At 43.0% G+C, this 25,689-nt stretch overlaps 1 protein-coding gene across 2 annotated transcripts in view; it reads right to left on the bottom strand.

The window, feature by feature from the left end:
- Window positions 1-6,330: 6,330 nt before the first annotated feature.
- RGS20 (regulator of G protein signaling 20) overlaps window positions 6,331-25,689 on the bottom strand; it is a 54,646-nt gene continuing 35,287 nt past the window's right edge. Inside the window, exons 2-6 of one of the 2 annotated variants that reach the window (XM_066579008.1) lie at window positions 23,342-23,490; window positions 16,166-16,222; window positions 15,487-15,573; window positions 11,967-12,201; window positions 6,331-6,524 (exon numbers count right to left, since the gene is read on the bottom strand). In XM_066579008.1, coding sequence (XP_066435105.1) covers window positions 6,336-6,524; window positions 11,967-12,201; window positions 15,487-15,573; window positions 16,166-16,222; window positions 23,342-23,487 — 714 coding nt within the window. In that variant the 5' untranslated portion in view covers window positions 23,488-23,490 and the 3' untranslated portion in view covers window positions 6,331-6,335. The remainder of the gene's footprint in view (window positions 6,525-11,966; window positions 12,202-15,486; window positions 15,574-16,165; window positions 16,223-23,341; window positions 23,491-25,689) is intronic. The other variant, XM_066579009.1, reaches the window with a different exon arrangement.

The raw sequence follows: 25,689 nt of genomic DNA on the forward strand, positions 1-25,689 counted from the left end.
CGCTGCAGACCTGGTCGCTGCAGACCTGGTCGCGGCCGCTGCAGACCTGGTCGCGGCCGCTGCAGACCTGGTCGCGGCCGCTGCAGTCCGGGTCGCGGCCGCTGCAGTCCGGGTCGCGGCCGCTGCAGTCCGGGTCGCGGCCGCTGCAGTCCGGGTCGCGGCCGCTGCAGTCCGGGTCGCGGCCGCTGCAGTCCGGGTCGCGGCCGCTGCAGTCCGGGTCGCGGCCGCTGCAGTCCGGGTCGCGGCCGCTGCAGTCCGGGTCGCGGCCGCTGCAGTCCGGGTCGCGGCCGCTGCAGTCCGGGTCGCGGCCGCTGCAGTCCGGGTCGCGGCCGCTGCAGTCCGGGTCGCGGCCGCTGCAGTCCGGGTCGCGGCCGCTGGTCCAGGCTTCCTCGGCACTCCCAAGTCTATTGCCGGAGGCCAGGTTTGAGAACCCCGGCTCTGGCAATAGAGTGTTGTGATTGGTTGTCGGCGCTTGCTCGATGCCCAATCACAGCCCTTCATTGACTGTCTCAGCCAATCAGCGCCGGCAAGCTCTGATACTTTTTACTTTTCCTGAAAAAGTAAAAAGATGAGCACTTGCTTTTTAATCATCAGAAAAGGTTGGTATGTTTTTTTATTTTTTGTTTTTACCTTTACACAATGCTTTAATTATTGAAAGAATAAAAAGAGCCAAAAAAACCCTACACAATTGATTTTGGCATATCAATAGCAACCTGTACTATAAAATACTACATTTTTTCAGCATTCCATAAAAGAGGAAAATAATGAAGGAAATGCCAAATCATTTTGCTTCCCCAAAACAGGAATGAAAAGTAATTGAAAAAAAAAAAAGTTGTATATACCTCAAAAATGGTACCAATGAATACCACAAGTCATAGTGCAAAAAACAGGCCCTCATACAATTGTTGACAAAAAAAAACGTTGTAATGTGATGGCAAAGAAAAAAAAATATTTTTATGTAAAAAAAAAAAAAAAGTTCTGCAAAAATAGTATAACCTAATAAATCCTCTGCATTGCGTTGTAATGGACCATAGAATAATGTTAAAGCGATATTTATATATGGTGAACGCTGTAAAAGTATGCCAAAAATCAATGGTGACATTACTAGAGGACAATGGAAGAAAAGCAAAAGATTAACAAGTCATTGAATACATTGTGTCCGAAATGCCTATAAAAACTAGAACTCATCCCGCAAATACAAGGAGTCATACAGTTACATGGATGAAAAAAAAGTTATGACCATAGGAATACGGAATGGGAAATGCTATACGGTTTCTTAAAGCTAAATCTGTCACTAAGGGGTTAAAAATGCACTTAAGACGACAGAGTTCAGCACCAAATATATGGGCATGAGGTAGAAACTCAAAATCTATTAAAAATAATAATTCCGGAAAGCTTTCCCCAATTTTAATGGGACTGCTGGGGGTTAAGGAAACATGCCAGCTCCCACCTCTAATACTGTTGGCCACCACTTACATGTGGGTAAAACTTGCGGAGCTGTCTGAGGGCTAGACAGCCTTTCTGGGACCTGTAGGGTTACTCTGGAACCTCTGTTCACTGGGTTTTCCATGTGGTTTGTTTCTTTTTGATGACCAGGCTAGTGTAGATTGCTACACGTTTCCCAGAAACTGTTGTCTGGGGTGTGTTCACACTGCAAGGCATAAAGACTTCTAAACCCGAATTTACGACCCTAATCGGCGGCTAACCAACAATTACTCCTTTTTGGCACCATACAAGTTCTTTTTGTGCAGTGATATCATCTTTTGGGTCAATTCCAAGGTGGACCCCATGTGAGCCTCCAGGTGATGCCTGATTATCGTGCTTACCTGCTTGTCTCCAGTACACGGCTTGACCCTCTTGGAAAGTAACACACAACAAACCAATTTTTTTTTCTGTCCGCCGTATCTACTAGGTGACGGGTTATTTAAATGACTCCTGGTGACGTGTCTCTACATCGCCACAGAAACGCGTTGAGTCTTTATTAACACCAGTCTTTTTCAGAACATCTGAGTTTTGAGAAACAAGATGGCTAAATCTGATGTGATGAGTAGATATCAACTCCACATATCTTAATCCTTATCCCAGCAGCTGGTTCCTAGTGTGAGACCCTGCACATCCCAGTTATGTATTGAGCATTTTGTTTGGAGTGCTTTGATTTTAATAATAAAGTTATATTAAGAAGTCTTTCTCTTCGTTTTAGTCCAAACTTGAGATTGTCTATTGTTGTTGGACCTTCAGGCCTTCTATGATAAATCTATGTATCTATTCACATGGTCGTATTGCGTGAAAAAAACACGCAAGAAAAACACAAGTGTGCAGGAGCCCTTTCTCTGGTCGTACCCGTGCATAGAGATGGGTCTTGAATCCTGGAATATCTTGGGTGAGTGGATGGCAGTCTACAATGCTCGGCCCACCTAATTTCTGCTTTTCTTTATATGGTATTTTTAATATGCTCATTCGCCCCTCTCTTAGATCGGCGCACCCTAATTATCTGTTCTGCTTTCTCTGGGATATCCTTTAAATACTTATGAGTTACTTTGAAGACAAGAGTTGTTAATTTCTTCTAAGATTGTGTCCCCTTTGTCTTGAGGGGTTAATTCTTGTAGACCCTTCATGCACATCATCTATAAAATAAGAATTATGTGCTTTTGTTCCAATGCATTTCAGATAACCGAAATCGGTGTATTGTCCGTCATGTTGGAGTAAATGTTGATTGTGAGTAATACTTAGACGTCTTCTCTTATGTTGGGCAGTACCTTGTGTAGCCTGTAGGTGTCTCTGCTTGTCAGTTAAGTGACATTTTGAACAGGAACCAAGAAAAGGTAAATGTGGAACTGGTTGTAGTCAGAGTACTTTTTTATTTTCTCTTGGATCTTTGTGTGCTGTACCCTCCGCAGTCAGTATAACTTGTATCCTTGTTTTAGCCGGAGACTCTTGTTTATGTGATGTGCCGCATGGTGTTTTCTGGCTAGTTCAGCACAAGAAGTTCCCACCCCCATTAATGTACTTTGTTCCATGATGATGTGAGTCGGATCTTACAGTATCAATTTACAGAAGCGCAAAGTTTTTTTTTTTCTTGAGGGATGTAGCCAAGTCATTGTAACTCTGTGACATGAGTGAAGTGTGTTTTTGTTTTTTTTGGTGTGGTTTGACAGTATTGTGAAGCCAAACTGTTATATGCAAGAGCTTAAAGGGGGTCATCCTACAATCCAACAGTTTGGTTGGAAGGCCAGAACTTCCCTAATGTTGTAAAATAGGAATCCAGAGCACTGTGTCCCTCCCCTCTATGTATTTACACTTTAAGGCCTTTTACACACATTGCTTCAAACAAGTATGAATGAATGATATCCGTTCAGTGTAAACAGACAATAATTGAACGCTGAATAATAAATCGTTCACTTTTCGTTCATTTCACGTATGCATAAAAATCGTTGTTGGCTCGTTCACTAATCGTTTGGTTTAAATACCGGTCGTTCTCAGTCACTTAAACAGCGAATGTGATTTCAAAACGATTTTTCTCTTGAATGAGCCGATCGAACATCAAATAAAAATAATCAAACACGAAATCAGCCGTGAAGGCAGAATGAACTGAGCATGCTCGACCAGAGCAGAGGACTACTGACGGCCGTATCGAGGAGCAACCAAAGGTTAATGAGGGTGAAGGGATATTTAAAGGGTTTCCCAATTATAATAGAGATTGGTGATAATAGGGGGACAAGGCAGATACATCTTTAAAAAAACAAAAACCTCCTGTTGCTTGATGGCCACTGCTGCGGTCTGTTTACTTCAGGGTGCAGCAGGTTCTTTACCCACATGACCACTGCAACCACTAGGAGGCCAGCAGGGTATCATTAAACCTGGCCCGGGTTTGTATATTAGAAGCCCACATGACGGATTTACAGGACTTCTGGTCAGGTGTCAGGTCAGATACTGAAGTGGTAGTCTGGCAGCATGGTGAATATTTCTTCTATACAGTTTTTAGCACAGGGGACCCAAAACTATATAAAAGAAATAACTTGGAAAAGCTGGCTATGGAGTCGGCCATCTTTTCTGAGCTATATATTTAGAAATATGAGCCATTCACACAATGGACAGGAGGGACCCACTGACTTGTATGGGAGATTGTTCTAGACATGTTCAGGGGTTATTTTGCCTCTCAGAGATGGGGTGATCAAAAAAGCCCAATTCCGGATGGAATTTCTGCAGCAAATCTGCCCTGTGTGAACCCAGCTTACAGGTAAAAGAATCAACAAAGCAGCTACCCAAACCCAACTATCCACCTGCTAGCCTACTTAAAGAGAGGGAGAAGGAGGAGATAACATGCTGGAAGTAAAAGAAGATGCAGAATATAAATGTATAGTGCTACCTAAATATGAAATGGGTCTTTCATGGTGGTGGACTGCCTGACCCACTCCTACCTTTGCCCACTTCTTTCTTTTCACCTTATTATGTAAGCTGGCCTTAAAGAAATCCTACAGCAGATAAACACATCATCTCTCTGCCGATGCCTCTTCCTATACAGCTCATAAGAAGCCAAAAAACCACTTCCAGAATTCATACTGCTCGTTGGTTTCCACTTAATTAAAATTGGATGAGGGAATACTCTGGTGATAATGATATCAGAACTCACAGATTCCCATACACTTCCTCTAATATCACACGTATGTAGTGACAATTCGTAGATTTCTTTGTTCTTTATAGACTCCTACATGCCTTGATGGATGGCAATCACACTTAGTATTTTAAGTCAGATCATGAAGAGTTTGTGGACTTGGGGGGAATCAACTTTTTCTTGCTCATAGCAATCAATCACGGCACAACTTTTATTTTATTAGAGCTGCTTGAGAAATGATGATTGGATGATTCGTGCAACAAAGTTTTCTTTTTATAGTTTCAATAAATGAGGCCTATTGTGTAAAATAAGCTTTGTGAGTCATTGTGATCAATAACTTAGATGTGTGGTGGATTCCGAATGCCTCCAAAAAAACAAAAACCCACCAGACAAATCCAGCTGCAAGCGAAGAGAGAAAAATTACTGAGAGCGAGTGAGACAAGTGAACGAGACCAACAACTTAAGAATTAGTAGGAAAGAGCCAGGACATCGAGGTCTGCAGAGACCCTGGAACAGCATGAGGCCTAAATTCTAAAAGAGAGAGACTGAGCCAGTGCATCAAGAGTGGCAATGCATTCTAGTTTCTTGCTAGGTTCTCAATTTAGTCTTCACAAGGACTACAATCAACAGCCTAATATTGTTATTGGATGAATGAACCAAGCCGGCGCTTGTAATTACAGGAGCAGCTCCATGGATTTCAATAAGAGCTGTGCTTACAATTACTAGCGCCGGCCACAAAACAGGTCAGAGTAGTGGCTTCCTCTTCGACCCCGGTGTATCCCGGTAGGCACTACTTGGAAAACCCTTTAAAACAAATGCTTCAAACAAGACTGCTACATTGTGTTATGATTCGCAGAAGACGGAAGAGACAATCCTTGTGTCATGCGCCATTCTTCAGGCCGTGCACTAGACATAACACAATATACATTTTGCTCAAAGTGCTCCTTTAATTCTGATTCCTATGGAAAAAAACCACTGTTTTGGATAAAACTATTGTGCTTTATTACAATTTAGAATTGTCTTCTGTAGATGTCCATATTATTCTTTAATTCTCCCATTGGAAAAGTGAATATTTATTGAAAACCCTTTAAATCATTCACACATTAATAGATGATATTAGAATCACTGGTCTTCAACAAAAAAAGCCAGATTTGTTCTATGCCAATGGAAATTGTTCCCGTCGGCACGCTGCTTGTCTGTTGTGCGTACGTACATATGAATATCTGTATATATACATACACACAAGCATATATCCCCAAAGACAAGTGGAAGTACCTTCTTATTAAACAGGTGGATTTTCAGATCATATACTTTGTCATAGCATAATAGTCCAATCTAGTCCTAGGAATTCGACAAACGCATCAAGGCACTTCCACCAGGGTAACTCTTCTCTTGTATAATTACTAATTACCGTAGTAAAAATACAACTACTATATATATATATGTATATCTCATTTAAAAAGGTTTCAGTCTTTTTTTTTCTTATTTGGAAAATATCACTAAAATTGATCACTAGCTGCAACAGGCATGGCGATGAGCCCTCAGCCGGAGACAATGTAACATAGTCCATATTAAAATATGCCTGAGTAGGATTTTCAGGTGACGTTATGGTAGCTCTAGCCTCCCTGTCAGGTGTAGTACCCATTTTTTCCGTTTGCTTTAAATAAATAAAAACAACAATAAAAATAATAATTAAAAAAAAAAACACAAAACGTGGACAAAACTAAGACTCGGCGGTGGTTTCCGATAAGGTCTGAAGAAGGGTTTTGTAGATTGCAGAGTTCATAAAACGTGGGTAAGAGTCTCTGTGCATTAAGGTATAGATCTGGAGTTGAGCATCATCAAACGTGTGTTGTGATGGTTCCAACATGTTCCTGTTGATGACTTCTCGCACTCTGGAGTCCAGGCTGACCTGGAAAAAAAAAACAAACAGTGGATTTCTTTAATTCCTTGTAACCTTTGCACAAAAAAAAAATTAAGACCGCTCCAGGATCCCCCTCGCTGTGAGTAGAGAAGTGTCTGTGCTATAATAAGCCACAATCTCTGGTGATTGACAGCTTTGTCTGATCTGGATTGCTGCTAATGATTCTACCTTCTATTGTCTGAGGATAGAATACCTGAAAGGTCAAACTGTTTTGAGAATAATTATTTTCTTTCTCACCAGGCCATAAGAATTGCCCCTTGGGGATCTGGCATGGAGATCATCTGAAATGTCTTACAATTGTTTATACCCACAGGACGGTCTCTGAACGCCGTAAATCTTCACAGTTCAACTTATTGTTTTTGTCAAATAATAAAATATAAAGTGAATGAACAAAAGATAAGTCTGAATTAAATCAATAGTCTTCATTACGAATATATCTGTACTTTGCTCCATTCAACCTTCCATCAACCCTGACCAGTCTCCCTATCTGCACACAGGATCTTTGGAGCTCAGCCAGAGTGACCATTAGTTCTTGATCGCCTCTCTTACGAAGAACCTTCTTCCCCAATTACTTAGATTGGTGGGTCAGCAGCTCTAGGAAGAGTCGTGGTTGTTCCAAACTTCTTCAATTTAAGAATTATGGAGGCCGCTGTACTCTTAAGAACTTTCAGTGCAGCAGAGCATTTTTTTGTAGCTGCCTCCAGATTGGTGCCTCCACACAATTATGTCTCTGAGCTCTACAGGCAGCTCTTTCCTCCTCATAGCTTGGTTTTGGCTCTGATATGCACTGTGAGCTGTGACATTTTATATGGACAGGGGTGTATCTTTTAAAACTATGTCCAATCAACTGAATTTACCACAGACGACTCCAATCAAGGTGTAGAAACATCTCAAAGATGATCATGAAATGAGAGAACCCGGGAGCTAAATTTCAAGTGTCATAGCAAGGGCTATGAATACGTTTGTCAATGGAAAATGTTAACTTTTCATTTTCTTTAAATTTACAAAGATTTCTAACATTCTGTTTTCACTTTGTCATTATGAGGTATTGAATGCAGAATGACGAGGGAAAAAAAAAAAATCAGATTTTTTTTTATTTGCATAAGGCCACAACATAACAAAATGTAAAAAAGTGAAAGGGTTAGAAGTAGAGATGAGCGAATATACTCGTTTTGAGTAATTACTCGATCGAGCACCGTGATTTTCGAGTACTTCCGTACTCGGGTGAAAAGATTTGGGAGGCGCCGGGGGGATGCGTGGCGGAGCGGGGGGTAGCAGCGGGGAACAGGGGGGAGCCCTCTCTCTCTCCCACCCCCCACCCCCACTCCCCGCTGCAACCCCCCACTCACCCACAGTGCCCCTCGAATCTTTTCACCCGAGTACGGAAGTACTCGAAAATCGCGGCACTCGGGCGAAAAAGGGGCGTGGCCGAGTAGGTTCGCTCATCTCTAGTTAGAAGACTTTCTGGAGTCACTGTAGTTCTCAATGACATTGGCTAGATGTTCGGGGTCGTCCTGCTGCAGAATAAATGTGAAGCAAATCAGATGCCTCCCTGATAGTATTATATGCTGGATAAGTATCTGCCTGTATTTTTCAGCATTGAAGACACCATTAATCCTGACCAAATCTCCAACTCTATTTGCTGAAAACTTGCAGCCCCAAACTTACAAAGAACCTCCAAACTTGTAAGGGACCTCCACAAACTGCCTTCTGTTACAGTCAAATATTTCACAGATTGGCTCATCAGTCCAGAGCACTGCTGCCATTTTTCTGCACCCCTGTTCCTATGTTTTCGTCCATAGCTGAGTGGCTTGGCCTTGTTTCTACGTCAAAGGTATGGCTTTTTGGGCACAAATCTTCCATGAAGACCACTTCTAGCCAGACATCTCCGAATAGCAGATGGGAGTACCTTGGGTCCTTTTGGTTTCTGCGAGTTTTAGCTGATGGCACTGCTGGGCATCTTCCGATTTCAAAGTAAAGTAAGTATGATGTGTCTTTCTAATGCCACACTAAGTTTCCTTCACCTGCCACGACATTTATGGTCTTCAACGTTGCCTATTTTTTTGTGCTTCCTCAAAAGAGCTTGAACAGCAGCACATCTTGAAAGCCCGCTCTACTTTGAAATCTTTGCATGGGAGAGACCTTACAGATGCAGTATAACTACCTTGTTGTTGTGCTCCGTCTTGCCATGGTGTATAACCTGTGACAAGAAACTGTCTTCCACAACCTCACCTTTGTATCAAAGTTTGGCTGTTTCTCACCCAATTTTAGGCTTCCTACACAGCTGTTTCTGTCTTAGTTAAGGATTGTATTTCAACCTACATCTGAAAAGAATGATTATCACCTGCTTGGTATATAATTAGTTAATCATACGCATGACTAGAATTCTATAAATTCCCTAACTTTGTGCAAGAGTACCTAGAAGAATTGATGCTGTTTTGTAGGCAAAGGGCGGTCACACCAAATATTGATTTCAGATTTCACTTTTATTCATTCACTTTGCATTTTGCTAATTGACAAGCATAAACTATTAACACTTCTATTTTTGAAAATATTCTTAATTTCCAGCATTTTTTCATACCTGCCTAACACTTTTGCACAGTACTGTATATCTGTCAGCCTTATCAGAGATCACACTGTTCTGTTTGGAAGTTACAAAATCATTATTGGCCCCACACAGGGCAAAGCCTGTGCATGGCGTCTGTACAGCTATGTATGTATGAAGGACAGCATACATGTGGTGTCTGATGCAGCAGGCCATTATATTTTTCTGTCAGAACCCATATGAATGTAACTGAAAATTAATTGTCCGCTCCATTATACTCTGTATGGAGATATTCTCCGCAGATGCCTCTGTGTTAAATCATAGGCATTTACAGGTAGATTAACCCTGTCATGACCAAGGCTCATTGATGTGCCTGTGTCCAGGTCACATTCTGCAATTCTGGTATTCCCACGTTCAAAAAAATCCTCACTTTTTTATTTTTCAGATTCCATATCTACATGAGGGATAGTTTCTTACAGTACAAGTTGTATTTTTCAGTGGTACCATTTAATGTACCGTATAATGTATTGAAGAGTTTTCAAAATTTCTATGTGGGACGAAGTGGGAAAAAAAAATCTACAATTGCACCATTTTGGGAGGTGGGGGTCAGTATGAGTACAGAGATACCAAATGTATACAGTTTTGTTTATATATTAATGCATAAAAAAATTAAAATGGCTTTAAAAAGAATAAAGAATTGCTTTCTGTCGCTATTATTTAACCTTCAGAACTTTTTTTACTTTTCTGGCAGGGCGAGTTTGTAATGGTACCATTTTGGGGAACATAAGACTTTTTATTCAATTTTTTCTCAGAGACGGGGTGATCAAAAAAGCCCAATTCTGCCATTATGTATTTTTTTGTTATGACGGAACATTAATCATGGAGGAATAAAAATGTGATATTCTAACAAAACTGAACTGTTATGGATGTAGGAATACCAATTTTTATTCTTTCATTTTTATTTCTTTTACTTTTTGGGATGTGAAACTTGGATAAGGTTTTTTTTTTTTACTTTTTAACCCCTTAATGGCATGGCCTATTTTGGCGTTGAGGACCAAGCGATTTTTTGGTATTTTTCCATCTCCATTTTTCAAAAGCCATAACGTTTTTATTTTTTCGTCGACGCGGCCTCATAAGGGCTTGTTTTTTGCGTGGCGAGCTGTAGTTTTTATCGGTGCCACTTTTGGGTACATTTGACTATATTGTAAAACTTTTATTATTTTTTTTATAACAGGGAGAGAAAACGCATCAATTCTGCCATAGATTTTTTTATTTTTCTTACAGCGTTAATCATGCAGCATAAATGACACACTAAATTTTTTCTGTGGGTCGGTACGGTTACAACGATACCAAAATTCTTATATTTTTTTAGGGTTTTACACTTTTTTGCAATAAAAACACTTTTTTTGGAAAAAAAATTTTTCTCTATAGCTGCATTCAAAGTCCTGTAACTTTTTTTATTTTTCTATGTAAGGAGCTCTATAAGGGCTTATTTTTTGCGAGACGAGCTGTAGTTTTTGCTGGTTCCATTTTGGAGAATGTACGGCTTTTTTGATCACTTTTATTGCATTTTTTGGGAGACAAAATGCTAAAAATTAGCATTTTGCCTCTGTTTTTTAGCGTTTTTTGTTACGCTTTTTGCCATACAAAATAAAAAGCACTTTCAACTTTTTGTACACGTCGTTATGGACGCATCAATACCCAATATGTGGGGTTTTAATTTTTTTCCCTTTTTTTATGCTAATATTAGAAAAAGCATAAAAAAGGGGTTTTTTTTTACATTTTTCGTTTCTTTTTTTTTTACACTATTTGAGTTCCTCTGCGGGACTTGCAGCACTGTGCCTATGATCGCTGTCATAAGGCATGGCAGAGCTACTGCTCTGCCATGCCTTATCGCTTATACAGCGATCATAGGCAATATAGGATGCCAGTGCCTGGCGTCCTGTTGCCATGGTGACAGGCCGGGCTCTCGCGATGACATCGCGAGTGCCGGCCGGAGACACAGAGGGAGTGCAGTCCCTCTGTGAACTCTTTTCCTGCCGCGATCTACTTAGATCGCGGCAGGGATGGGGTTAACAGCGAGACGCCGGCTGTGACTGACAGCCGGCTCCCGCTGCGGGATAGCGCGGGATCATATGTGATCTCGCGCTATCCCCAGGTGTACCGGGAGTGCGGTCCCTCTGTGAACTCTTTCCCTGCCGCGATCTACTTAGATCTCCGATGCCCCCCCGCTGTTGCAGCAGGACGCCGGCTGTGACTGACAGCCGGTTCCCGCTGCGGGATCATATGTGATCTCGCGCTATCCCCAGGTGTACCGGGAGTGCGGTCCCTCTGTGAACTCTTTCCCTGCCGCGATCTACTTAGATCTCCGATGCCCCCCCGCTGTTGCAGCAGGACGCCGGCTGTGACTGACAGCCGGTTCCCGCTGCGGGATCATATGTGATCTCGCGCTATCCCTAGGACGTACCGGTACGTCCTGTTGCGGGAAGTACCAGGCTCCCAGGACGTACCGGTACGTCCTGTGGCGGAAAGGGGTTAATATTCTTTATTTTTACAATAATTTAAATGTTTTATCCTTTTTTATTAGTCCCCATAAAGGACTTGGACTTGCCATTGTCTGATCGCTTATACGGTATAATGCAATACTATAGTATTGCATTATACTACATTTTAACTACCTGTGGCTGTTCTAAACATGGCCAGGATCAGGCTCAGATGTAAATATTGAAAGGCTGCAGTGCTCGCATGAGTGCCACGTCCCCTTCAACTAGCCGATCGGTGGCGATTTTGAGCAATGGACTACCACCAATCAGATATTGATGGCCTTTCCTGAGGATGGACCATTAATTTTCAAAGGTTGGATAACCTCTTTAAGCAGAATGTACCTCTTTTGGAGATAAAATGGAGATGTAGTCCTCGTATATTAGTCGGGCTTTCTCTTCTATCACATTTTTGTTGGCTTCCTTTTTCAGGTCCTCACAAGCCATCCAGAAAAGCATATTCTCTTCACTGAATTCCGTCCTGAGAAATTCCCGAAAAGCATTTCTCCCGGCAGGAGTATTCATAAGTTTGTCAAATGACTGGCCCCAAGAGTAGACATCTTCAAGTGTAGGAGTCGGACTAAAGGGAACAGAAAGTCAAAATTTACTTAATGTTAGTTAACACACTGGTACCGTAACGCTGTAAGACCAGAAATCAGCTCTGAGAAGTGTCTGTCCCATTAACGAGACTGTATGAGTAAGCAATTAAAGAAGTTGTATGACAACCTAAAAGCGCGGCTCATTTCTTCCAGTCGGACTCTTGTCAACAGGCTCTGCTGGTATTACACACTGCCCATGAAGAAGAGTACTACTATTACTAGAAGAAATCAGCCATGTTATTTACTGTCATACAACTCCTTTAATTATTTTAATTGGCTGATTATTTAGGCCACCAATATAGATTGAGCTCTGTAGGCATATTATACTTTATATTTATTAGACCAGTTAGCCGCTTGTACTGAAGAGAAATGGTATTAATTCCAGACACAGGGACACTTTGGTCCTTGTGTCTGTATCTACAGTATTAGGCTGCATTCCCACGAACGTATATCGGCTCGGTTTTCACGCCGAGCCGATATACGTCGGGGGGGGGGGAGAGGATGGAAGAGCCAGGAGCAGGAACTGAGCTCCCGCCCCCTCTCTGCCTCCTCTCCGCCCCTCTGCACTATTTGCAATGGGGAGAGGCGGAACGGGGCTGGGACTAATACTCGGAACTTAGCCCCGCCCCCATCCAGACACCTTTCATTGCAAATAGTGCAGAGGGGCGGAGAGGAGCCAGAGAGGGGGCGGGAGCTCAGTTCCTGCTCCTGGCTCTTCCATCCTCCCCCCCCCCCCTTGCAGATGAGGACGACGTATATCGGCTCGGCGTGAAAACCGAGCCGATATACGTTCGTAGGAATGCAGCCTTACTCCAAGCTGGGCACAGTTGCAGTCATAAGTATCAATTCATACAGCACGCTTACTTTGCAGCCAAAAACACTGTGGTTTCGTGACAATGTTGTAAAATCCGCTGCAAAAAAAGTGAAGTATGACTGCAGTGTGTAATAGTCATATTGTAGTCTTTACTGGAATTTTCACAAAATTGTGGCTAAATGCAGATATGACCATAAGGAGTGATTATACCCTTATGGCGTTGTTAGACCAACCCAACAGTGGTAGAGCTAATCAAATCCTTTACTACTGGTCAAACCAAACAGCAAATGGGGCAAAATACCAAATTGGGGTTCTACATTCATAATCTGTACCAAAAAAATAAAAATGTTATCAAATATGCATTAAGAGAGTCCTATATAATATTTCATCAATAAACAGGTGGTTATATAATTACCAGATATATCCTAAGTATGAAGGGTGACCTATCAGAGCTCCAAATAATGAAAACCCAAGATACAATAACTATTCACAACAAATAATGTTCTGCAGATAGAAATAAATACATACTGGTATATCAGAAGAACTTATATTCATGGATCTATTTCTAGTCACAACTCATGATTGTCCTGCAGATAGAGATATATATGCGGATACATCAAACGGAATTAATATTAACGGATCCCTGAAGTCAATCAGTACAGACCAGAGTAACTTACTTGGACTTAGCTCCTCCTCCTCCTTTTGGCATCCCAATACAAATGCTGGACAATATGTTCGGTCGGCATCCCCGTCATTGGTAATTATACTACCATAAATTAACAAATCTGTCAACCTCTTGCAACTGCTGCTGTTGGTTGACCATGACTGAGGCATATAATGTATATAATAAGCAGTCGAGAGGTGTAGGAGACCAGGATTGGTATACTTATCCATAGTCACACCCTATACTATTGTCTATCTACAAATAGATCATCTGCCCTGATAAGGGGGCCCCAACTTGTAGACTAATTCCTCCTACTCTCCACTATTGTATTCATAATATGTCATCAGCTGGTCATTCGTCTCCTGCCATGACAAATTTCCCCAGAAGTCACGTAGTTCATTCAGGGGGACGTAATGGTGCCTTTTCCTTTTCTGTTATAATAGGCCAATGTGACACCCTCTGGATTTTCTGACCAGCATATGCAACACATGACTTTTGGGGGAAAACCCGATGGGGTAGGAGAAGAATGACCGGTTAATGGTATATAACGCAGGGTGCAATAATGGAGAAATAGATCCATGAGTTGTAATTTATAGATTTGTTTTGTTTGGTAAAGATTACTTTACTATTGGCATTAATGTATCACTGATATCATAAAAAGTAACGACAAGAATTCTAGATAGACAGAGAACGGGCTTCCTATGTAGTGCAATTTTGCAACTATGCACTCATAAATCAGGAACAGAGCAGAAAAGAACCCTGTTGCTGATTGGTCAAGGCTTGATTTCATCATCAATACCTGGTGTTAGGTTGTGCTGCTGGAGTTCGCTGTTCTACAGGGTTCCAGGAGCACACCTGAGGCTTAGGGTTAATTGAGCTGGCTGGGTGTGGTCGTTCAGGTCAGCCAATCCCCTGGGTCTGGGTATAGATATATACCTAAGCCCCTCTGCAATGAGGAAGCTGTATTTCCTTGTCTGCTGTGTGAGTAGTGTGTGGTCAGCTTGCAGCATGCTGTGTGCGTAGCGTCCTGTGCTGTCTGTTTAGTGTCTTGCTAGAGTAGGGACTGCAAGACACGTGGAGCCTTGTCGGGGCCTTGCAGCTTAAGTCCATTGGCCAATGTATGAACTTATCCCTCGCTTTTATATTCAGTTTTACCATCTGCTTTAGTGTGCGAGGTTGTGAAGTAAGTGAGTTTGTGCATTTAATGTGTCTGTTTCACCTGGTTGCACATATCACCCTTTCAGGGAGACCAGGGTCGAGGTTCCAGCGTGGGGCCTCCTTTATTGAGGCGATAGCCCTGCTGTGTAGGTAGGGCCTTGTCATCTTCCCTGCAGCACAGGGTCAGTTTCCCCTAACCTATGTTTTTGAGTAATGTTCATGTGGGCCCGCTGCTCAGTTGCTCACACGAACGTAACACCTGGCTAATCTACGCAGAGTACAAGTTAGTGCCGGGGCCCACCAGAGGTTCCTCCAGTGATCCGATGAGCCAGTCCAACATTGACCTCCCCCCACACCATGTACAAGAATTGCCCTCAGCTTAGAATTGTATACTATTCTGAAAACAAATGCTACAACTTAAATGTTGCCAACAGCGGGAGAAGCTGAGCCTGCTCCGGGAGTTTGAGTCCGGAGGGCAATATGCTTGACAGCTCATACATATATACACTCATGCAAAGATAACTGACTCATATAATTTATAGTGAACCTTCTCTTCCAAAAATATTGACATTAACATGCTGGCCATTTCTGTTTACTTTACTGCTCAACGCACAACAGGCTGCTACTTGCCTTTCTTCACAGTTTGGTATGCCGGCACCTCTGATTTCATTAGAAGACCTTCTTGTCCTCTCATCTTCTTGATTCCTTACTGTGAGACTGTGAAAGAGAATCACAAACTTGAGTATATCGGGGGAGTTCATAAAACTTTCTGGCATTAATTAGTCACACATATTTGCGCAAGTTCAACTGGAAAAGTGCTTTGACAAACTGTATATGTCCTGATGTGCTTCCTACGCTGCAGCCGTGGTAGAGTGCTGCCTGACGTGAAGCTCTCATGGATCGCCTCATGGTGACTATGGTACATATGTGAACATGTTAGCTTTTTTATTTATGTATGACTCAAGGCATGCGGGAAGACATGTAAAAAAAGGTTAGACACCAGAGACATAATATGCTGAATATATTCTACTAACTATTTATTGATCCTGATAGCTCCTGGTTTGGATCTACTATTTAGAACATGTCAGCAAATTATTTAAAGGGGGTGTGCATCTTTGTCATGAAATGATACATATATGTATACTCAATGAGGCTCAAATTACATTACATTGTTGGCTAATTGCCCATTGTTTGTTTAATTTTTTTCAAGACATGCTTTCTCTGATATGCCTTCTTGTGGAGCTGCAAGTTAAGAGCTCATTGGGGATTCCTTGTGACACATGGATCAGGTTACATACTGGGTTTGTACCTGCTAACTATGGAGAAGCCGCAGCATCTTCCTGGCACACATAGGTCTGCACAAGACCTGTATACACAAAACAGTAATAGATTAATGAATACTATTTGTGCATAGGGGATAACTTGTAATTCTGGTACAACTCCTTTAAGAAAAATGGTTGAAAAGGTGCACATACCCTTTATACAATAATTTCGGCAACTCCTTGATATATCCCAAATCGGTTGTGTTTCAAAGTGGCGCATGTATAGAGGTTAAAGGAGCTTTTACACGGAATGATTATCGTTCAATACATCGTTTAAATGAAAAGAAATGGTAATCAGTGTAAACACAGCCAAGGATCAAAAGGTGAACGATACATGGTTTGTTTATCATTCATTGTTCGTTTTCTGCAGGCATGGAAATCATCGCTGGCCCGTTCGCTAATCGTTCAGTTTAAATACTGATAGTTCAGGCATTCTCATTCACTGGTACAGTGAATGTGAATGACTGATCGATTTGTGAGTGAATGACTAATCTGCACGTACAGACAGGCTGCATGAGTGAACTCTGTCATCGTTCGCTCGTGCAAATAATAAATCGTCCCATAGAAAATACTAATCTCATAGCTGAGAACACCAGGCTCTGGCTGATTCCCAACTCCCTGTTTGCTAATATTGAAGTTCCTGGTTCTCACAACCCATTGGGAATGGAGGATGCAGCCAACCTGAGTTGGGCCCCTCTCTTCAGGAGCCCCATTGCAGCTGCCTGGACTGCCTTCATGGTACAATACACCCTTTTTAAAGCAATGCTCATGAAGTGTTCTGAATAACTATATGAGCAGAAAATAGAGATAGAGGGGAGCTGCTACCGTTAAAAATTTCCTTCTTTATTGAATAAAATAAAGCATACAGCTCACAAGTGCACGCTGAACGCGTTTCGGCAAAAGCCTTTGTCAACAGCCTTTGTCTGAATAACTTCCTGTAGTATAGTGGATACTGTCATGAGCCTCTGGGTAAACCTGTTATGGCCATATTGTAGTTTCTACTGCTATTTAAGTGACACGTGACATTTCTGCAGAATCCCACCCTGCCTGCGGCCGAGGACCCTGCATACCTTTGCGAGCAGGCTGCGGTGTCAGCGCAGACCTCTGTACTTCTGGGTTTTCTGTACTGCGGATGGTCCGCACGACTCGCTGTTGGACATGTGCAGTAGAGATTTAAAAAAATAATAATAATCTACTGCTTTACCGCACTATTTTAGAAAATCTACTGCTTAACCGCAGGATCTGCGGTCCGCCGGTGGTGTCAGCTGCGGATGGGCCGCGGATGGGACGGCTTCCATTGACTTAAATGGAAGCCGTCCGTGCAGGAACCACACGGAAATGGAGCATGCTGCGATGCGTTTTCTGGACAAAAGGGTCCGCAAGACAAATCTGCAGTCCTTCCCATTTACTTATACAGCCAATGTGGACGACTGAACAATACCGAATGACGCTCCTCTGAACAGGGCAACAATGTATCTGCTGGACTAAACGGGCTGCGCGAGGGCGAATGAGTTAGCGGCGACATCATTCGCTCGTTCAAACGAGAATCGGCTCGTCTAAACAGAGCCTCAAGAGTCAAGCTAAGGTAAGAACCATTGGTTCAATAGCACCCATGTGTGCGCGTGTTAGAGCAAATCATGCAAGAAATATAAACTAACTATTCGGGGTACTCCACATCTATAGGCATGGAATTAGACCGCATTGTGAGATCAAATACTTTCCCTTGGGTGAATATTATTTAGGTCAGGGACCAGTTGTACATAAGTGATATTAAAGGCAAGTTAAGATATTTCGCTTTGCCATATGTATGCGTGGCAGGGTTGAAGTTCTAATGCAATGCCCCATAAACATGTAGGGGAATGTACAGTCATACAATCATATACATTAATTACAGCCTCCATTGCTAAGGGACAAATATGTTCAGTGCTACTGAGGACATTGAAGAGAACAAGCTGGCATATGCAGGAAAACTGCCTACAGCAAAGTGATGTCACTCGGCTCTATGTACTAAGCTCTTACTGTGTCCGTGGGGGTACGGCAGAATGTAAAATATATACACAGACATATACAATGGGTGCCATCAGCTTATGATCCTGCTTATTTGGGTTAGTAAAGGACTTGTCAGCTCTCCGGACAGGTCTACGGATTAAAAAAGGTATAGAAACTTTTGCCTTTCATTCATTCATTCATTCATTCATTGACTTTCCTTATGCAAAAGGGCGTATGTCATATATCCTTTGTTGCTGTACACTGCTCCTTATGCTAAAAATAGGTGTCTTTGAGGAACTGTACAAAAACGTATGTCAAAGTGACATGTTTTAGCTTACAGAATACAACAGCATGCTTCAAGGACCCTTCAGGCAGGAGTACCTGCTGCTGCTTTAAAGGGGATGTGTGAGAAATAGAAAAAGAATTTTAAAGGCCAGGCAAGTGATAAAAAAAAAAAATAAAGGCAGCATACTCACCTGTCTTCGGTCCCCCCGGGACCCAGCTGAACGCCTCCTGCTGCCCCATCCAACACTGGCGGAAGTTAGGTGACCACTGTGGCCAATCAGAGGCCGTAGCATCGCAGTCTTGAACTCCTGTAATCATGGCACCCAGGGTGTGAGTGCTGATGTCAGGAGTTAGGGACTGTGATGCTGCGGCCTCTGATTGGCCACAACACATGTCTTCCGGCAGTAGACGACGGGGCAGCGGGAGGCAGTCAGCTGGGTCCTGGGGTAAGCCGAAGAAAGGTGAGTATGCTGTCTATTTTATTTCATCACTTGCCTGGCTGTTAAGTGTTTTTCTATTTGTCACACAACTCTAATAAATAGTCCCCCCTCTCCTAAATAGCTCACTTGCTCTGAAAAACTGCTAAAATACGTCTTGTTAGACAAAATGGACACTCAGTGACAAATCAGATTACATGCTGATCATAGACGTCCGTGGGAAGGGCGGGGGGGACATGTAAACTGAAGACTTGGCTAGATACAAAGTATCGCATAGTGAATGGACAAACGTTCTGGCTAATGCAGAAGTTGTTCTTTACGAGGTGCAGAAACTGGCTAAATGCCCACAGCTGTAAAGCACAGTCTTTAATGTTTACAAGGTCGGTATTCTGTATTCTCTCTGCAGCTCCTCCAAGACAGGTAGCTGTTTCAGGCCTGGTACCCAAAGCCCAGTCATAGACTACCACACTTCACTGTGCCACTTCCCTCGGGACATTTGTTAACAAGCTTTAGCAGCATGTCAATAATAATATACCCCAATTACTTTCAAAGGGAGGAGGAGCTGAGTGAGGGAGAAGCAGAGAGACACAGATACGCTGCAGCAGCTAATAAGTGTTTTACTGTTTCACAGCTACAGGATTTACATTTACACTGCTCAGTGCTTCTTTGTATACAAGTGATAGGGAGCAGGATCTCCTGTTCTCAAGTGCAGTGTACAGGAGACATCAAAGCAGCTAGCCTACACCCACCAGTTCAGGGTAAACTGAGAATACAAGTGAAAAATATGAGTCATATAATGGTCAGAAATAGTGTTATTCCTCATGTACACACTTATATTGAAAAGACAGTTTAGGTGAACATTAATTAAAAATAATATTGGCTTTTACTGTCCATTAGATAGCATGTAAAGGGTTAGATCACCTTGGTATCCATGTCTTAGAAATACTCAGACAGGTACAATACTGAGGAATTTCGTGCTGAGCAATTAATCAAATGGCTTACAGCTAGCACTCCACTATCATTAAATAAGCAGTCACATACTGTTTTTGCTCAAATGCCTCAGTTGTTGGGGTCTAACTCTGATGCAGAGGAGTGTTTCAGTATGGAAGGAAGTTGTGACATCGCAAAAATCTATCAACAGCTTTTTACTGTGACATCACAAGTGTGTTTTATGTTGTGAACTGTATTACCATTAGGCAACTACTGTGACATCACAACTGTTTGTCAGGAAAACTACTGCTACATCACAAGTGGGTTTTAGTCCTTAAGCTGCTGTGACAGCACAGTGATGATTTATTTCATAGGGTAAGCTGCTCTGACATCACACCTGTGTTTCCATCAGATATGCTGTAGTGACATCACAAGTGGCTTCCAGTCATAATCTATTGTGATATCATAACTGTTTTAGCCTGAAGAGCCACTGTGTCACTACATGTGGCTTTTAGGCAATCTGCGGTGACATCACAATTGTGTTTCTATCATGTTACGCATACAAGAGGTACGGAAGCCCTCAAAATTATTCTGTTGCAATATAATTGTAATGTATTTCCTGTGTTCCCTACTACTAAATACAAAAATGTTCAAAACAATTGTGTTTCTATCAAATGAGATATCACAAGTTAGGTAAGCTATTGTGACATAATAAGTTGGTTTTAGGGAGATACTTGCATGTGCAATAGGCAGAGAATAGAATGGGTTCACTTACATTTCCAATTTTTGCATGCCCATTTCTTGAACACAGAAAAAATTAGAACCTGCTCTATTTTGTGTGCATTTGCACACCAAAAGGCCCCATAGAAGTCGATGAGGAGGTGCAAAAGCGCAACGGGATGCATGGAACCCTGCACAATTCTGCTAGGAAAAGAGCCCATCTTCAACTCATTAGGCTAAATAGCCATTTAAATCAAGGCGGTGTACCGTGTCTATGCGAACATACCCTGCAGTCTCTCCCATTTGCTAACACGCTGTGTGATGCTTGAAAACAATGGGCAATGTGAGGGCATGCCCAAAGATAGGATGTGCCGCGATGATGCGGGAAAAAAAAAAAAAAAAAAAAAAAATCACACAAGTGTATGACTGCATCTTGCAACACACAAATCTCGCGTGATTTTTTCGGTTGTGTGAAGACGGCGCAACCTGGATATCTCCTGCATATAATTATATGTTTAGCTGGTATAACGTATACATCCTGGGTATAATGATATGGACCATGCTGGTATAACCTGAGTATCTCCTGCATATAAGTATATATGTACAGCAAGCTATATATAAGCTATACATCCTGTATATAGAAATACTAGTACCAGTATTTCTGGTGGTACAACACACCACTAATATATTATAGTGAAAGGCATTGGAGTTGGTCAAAATATTTCTGTGCAAGATTTATGTACTTCAGCAGGTCGTTGAGGAGACATGTTAGCTCACAGCTTTTGCATATCAGCTGCATGAGATGTATAAACTTCAGCTGGTGGCTGAGGTGACATCATGGCTTGTCACTGTGTCATGTAAGCTGCATCAGCTTCACGGTGGCATTGAACCCTCTGTGGTGACATGCTTGCACAACAGCGACAGTTTGTTGGCGGTTGACGATTAGATGAAGACTGGACTGGTGTTGGCGGTATTAGCACTTGAGATGACATATCACATTCAGGAGGTGTGAAGATAGTGGGGAAGGACTATGCTGCAATGTTGTTGGTCCGTATGCACCACCAGCTATGTATGTGGACATTTGTGAGGTGTCATTTATCGGACTTTCCACACAGGTGTGCAGCTGTTTCACAACCAGCTAGAAACTACCAGACTATGTACTGCTATATCTATAGCAACTGAGGCTGCAGGGGTTTGTGGGGGATGTAGTCCGCTCGTAATCCCTCATTTAGTGCACAGGGATGAAGGACCTGTGATGAAGTCACCGTCATGTGATCAGGGGTGGAGCTCAGAGCCCAGACTGATCACATGACGGTGACATCATCACATGTAACTCAGTCACTCATCACTCACAGACAGGTGGTCGTTAGTATTGGTAGATAGCACTATATACAGGATGTATAGCTTATACCAGCTGTACATATATACTGGTATGTAGGAGATACCCAGGTTAGGGCGGTTTCACACCTGTACTGGTGAATTCCGCTTTTCTGCTCCGTGCGGGAAACAGGAAAGGGGAATCCTCGCGGCCGACGGCTCAGTCTCTAGACGGACCTGAACAGTGCTGGACGGACTCCATGGACTATAATGGGGTCTGTTCGCTTTCCGCCCAGCTTTTGGACAGAAGAAAGAGCCCTGCATGCAGCACTTTTTCTTACAGTTTTTTGAGCAGAATCTGCGAAGGAGCCTCCGGCTGGTAGTTCCGGCACAGATGTGAAACCGGCCTTACACTAGCATGGCCAATATCACTGTATACAGGAGATGTTTATAGTGATATAGCCATGCTGATACAACCTGGGTATTTCCTGTATATCACTATATACGTACATCTTTACACACAATTTTTAAAAAAACTCATAAAAAACCTGCATGCTATTTAAAATAAATCAAAAATGCATGTATTGTTTAGATGATGATCCACAGGCAATTTTTTTGTGATTTTAATCGCGGTTCAAAAACACAATAAAAAACATGGAAACGGCCTTAGGCTAACATCACACTGGCGAGAGCGATATGACGCCCCTATCGCGCTCCCCACCATGTAAATTCCCTCAGGATGTGAGGCGTTTTCATGTCAAAACAGCCTCACATCACTTCGGGGAAGTAGTGATCCTCCGCGGTAGCTGATAGCCGTGGCGGGAGATCGCAGAGTTTTGCCCATTGTTTTCAATGGGAGACCTGACATTGCATTGCGTGCACCTAGCACGTGGCGTTATGATGCTGCCGCCGGCCCTATTGAAAGCAATGGGGCTGCAATGTAAGAGCACGCAGGGGCATTGTGGTGCCATGCAGGAAAACTTCACTTATGTGTATGACCCCATTCAAAAAAATAGGGTTCATATTTGTGCGTCTTGAAACGCGCGATTTTCTCGCCCGTGTGAAGGGTCTACAAACAAATTTTCACGTAGTCCAGGAAATTAGTCATGTTTAGAAAGCTTATGCCAAGGGCCTAGATTATGTATGCAAATTCATTTTGCAGCTGTATGCAGTACGGTTTAGGTACAGGTACGGGTACGGAGGGGTGGGGGAGGCTGGCAACAGAACATTTGCACCTGGGCCCCTGAGCCTTTAGTTACACCCCTGCACCTGGATCTACCATGAGCATGTAGCTTGTGAAGATGGGCTGGCCAATATCAGTAGTAAATCCTATACAATCAGTCTGGAATTGCCCCATGTTTCTGTTGGGAGTGCTGCCTTCCAATAGGTGGCACTGTGGAGGTATTATTCCATCTCTGTTTCCATAGTGCACAAGGTATAAAGTGTCAGAGTAACATTAGGATGTGAAGGGTAGATTAGACTTACCAAGAGCAGCTACAACAACAGCACCAACAGAAGCAGCAGGCGTTGGATCCCCTATTCCCAACTCCCTGCTGCGCTTGAGAGGAGCTCACGGTCTCCTGATGTGCCGACATCTGCCGCTTGCGCATCTCCATCCGCTCTGATCCCATGGGCTGCAACCAAAAGACAAAACCGTGTAAGAGACATAAACGGAGGTCACCGCTAGGCTTTCTAGATGGCTGCAAAATACTAAATAATGTCACCCGGATGCCACAGTTGTCATTATAACCCTATCATCTAATTCACAATATCACAATGTGTCCGTATACAGTCTGGTAAAGGCTGGGGGGGAGCTGGCAAATGGAAGGCTATGGCCTTACTAATGAGCACCCACCAAGGACCACAAGTAGAGATGAGCGAGTATACTCGCTAAGGCACATTACTCGAGCGAGTAGTGCCTTAGCCGAGTATCTCCCCGCTCGTCTCTAAATATTCTGGGGCGGCGGCGGCTGGGGAGAGCGAGGAGGAACGGGAAGGAACGGAGGGGAGATCTCTCTCTCCCCCCCCCCCCCTGCTCCCCGCCGCAACTCACCTGTCACCCGCGGCGACCCCCGAATCTTTAGAGACGAGCGGGGAGATACTCGGCTAAGGCACTACTCGCTCGAGTAATGTGCCTTAGCGAGTATACTCGCTCATCTCTAACCACAAGGCTTCAGTCATCCCTTGTTGGCATGATTACAGCTGTGAAGGCATAATAACTTCCTGCTTTTCATCTGCACTCTTTCACCACATTAAGGGCTCCTTCACACCGGTGATCGCGATATCGCCATGAGAAAATTGGAGCAGAATCGCCTTTTGTTCATGAGATGTTCATGCTTTCTTCCTGACATACTCTTACATCGCTGCCGCTTGCGGTTTTCTCACGTGATAGACAACAGGAGTTTCTAATGCTAAAAACACAAGTTTGTACGAAGCGATGTGATAAAACGGAGGCCCCATAGGCAAACATGGGTGATGATAAACAAAAAAAAATTTAAAAACGCAGAAAGATAGGACAGGCAGCGATTGGTAAACCTCGCCACATCGCATGAGAGAAAACATTGCAGATGGGAATGAAGCCATTGAAAATCATGGGTTTCATAATTCTGCCTTCCCACGCACCCTCGCGTCGCGCAATTTTATAGCCAGTCTGAAGGCAGCCTCAAGGTATCGAATCATCCTGACGACTATGTGCCATATTAGGGCACTTGGATGCCATAGAGGGGATTACCTCATTCAGAGCCCTCCTCCATGAACCCCAATAGAGAGACAAAATAGGTGCTTCTACATGAAAAAAAAAAGAGGAATCGCTGGATTATTGAAATTTGGACGGTAATCGTTCAGTGTAAACACGGCCAACGATCGACTGATGAAAGATCATTTTCTTAGCAAGCATAAGCGAACAAATTAACTGAATTACAAAAACCTCCATTTCTACTGAATTTCAGCCTTACCACAAAATGACCCTTCACATAATCTCAGTGATCTTCCCGTAAACTCAGTGTTATTGAGGACAAGGTGGCTGCTATCACTCCGCCATGCTAATTAACACTTTGGTGACCAGCCTACTTTGTGCCTTAACCCTTTCCAATCCAATTTATATCCTGGTTTTCCTAGGGGGCTTACTCTTTTTCTGCCGTTATACAACGGTACTATCTGCTGGCTAAAGCCAGTACTGCATGAGGTGACATGTTGGATAGGCTCCGACAGCAGAGAGGCTGACAATATACAGTAAGAGAACCCCGATGGATGTCTACCAACATCAGAGCTGTACAGCCTTAAATCATAATGTCTTCACAGGCCAGACAGTGGATTGGAAAGGGTTAATGGACCTTTCACACGGGACAGAGTTACGCCGCGGGTCAAAGCCAAATCGGCACATCCAAACCCACAAGCCTAACTGCAGAATTTGAACCGGAATTGCAGGCAGGTTTTAACCCTTTCCAATCCACTGTCTGACATCTTAAGACATTATGATTTAAGGCTGTACGTCTCCAATGTTGGAAGACATCCGTCGGGTTCTCTTACTGTATATTGCCAGCCTCTCTGCTGTCGGAGCCTATCCAACGTGTCACCTCATGCAGTACTGGCTTTAGCCAGCATATAGCGCTGTTGTATAACGGCAGAAAAAGAGTAAACCCCCTAGGAAAGCCAGAATACAAATTGGATTGGAAAGGGTTAAGCCATTTTCAATTTTGCATCAAAATCTGCAGCAGTCTACGGATTTTGGTGCGGAATTTACGGTGTCTTATGGTGCAGCCCATTCTGTCCCGAGTGAAAGGTTCCTAGGAACCAAGCCATTTTTACTGACACATTGGAATCAGTGGGAAACA

This window comes from Eleutherodactylus coqui, chromosome 9, assembly GCF_035609145.1.
Source record: "Eleutherodactylus coqui strain aEleCoq1 chromosome 9, aEleCoq1.hap1, whole genome shotgun sequence".
In the NCBI taxonomy this organism is placed as follows: Eukaryota; Metazoa; Chordata; class Amphibia; order Anura; family Eleutherodactylidae; genus Eleutherodactylus; species Eleutherodactylus coqui.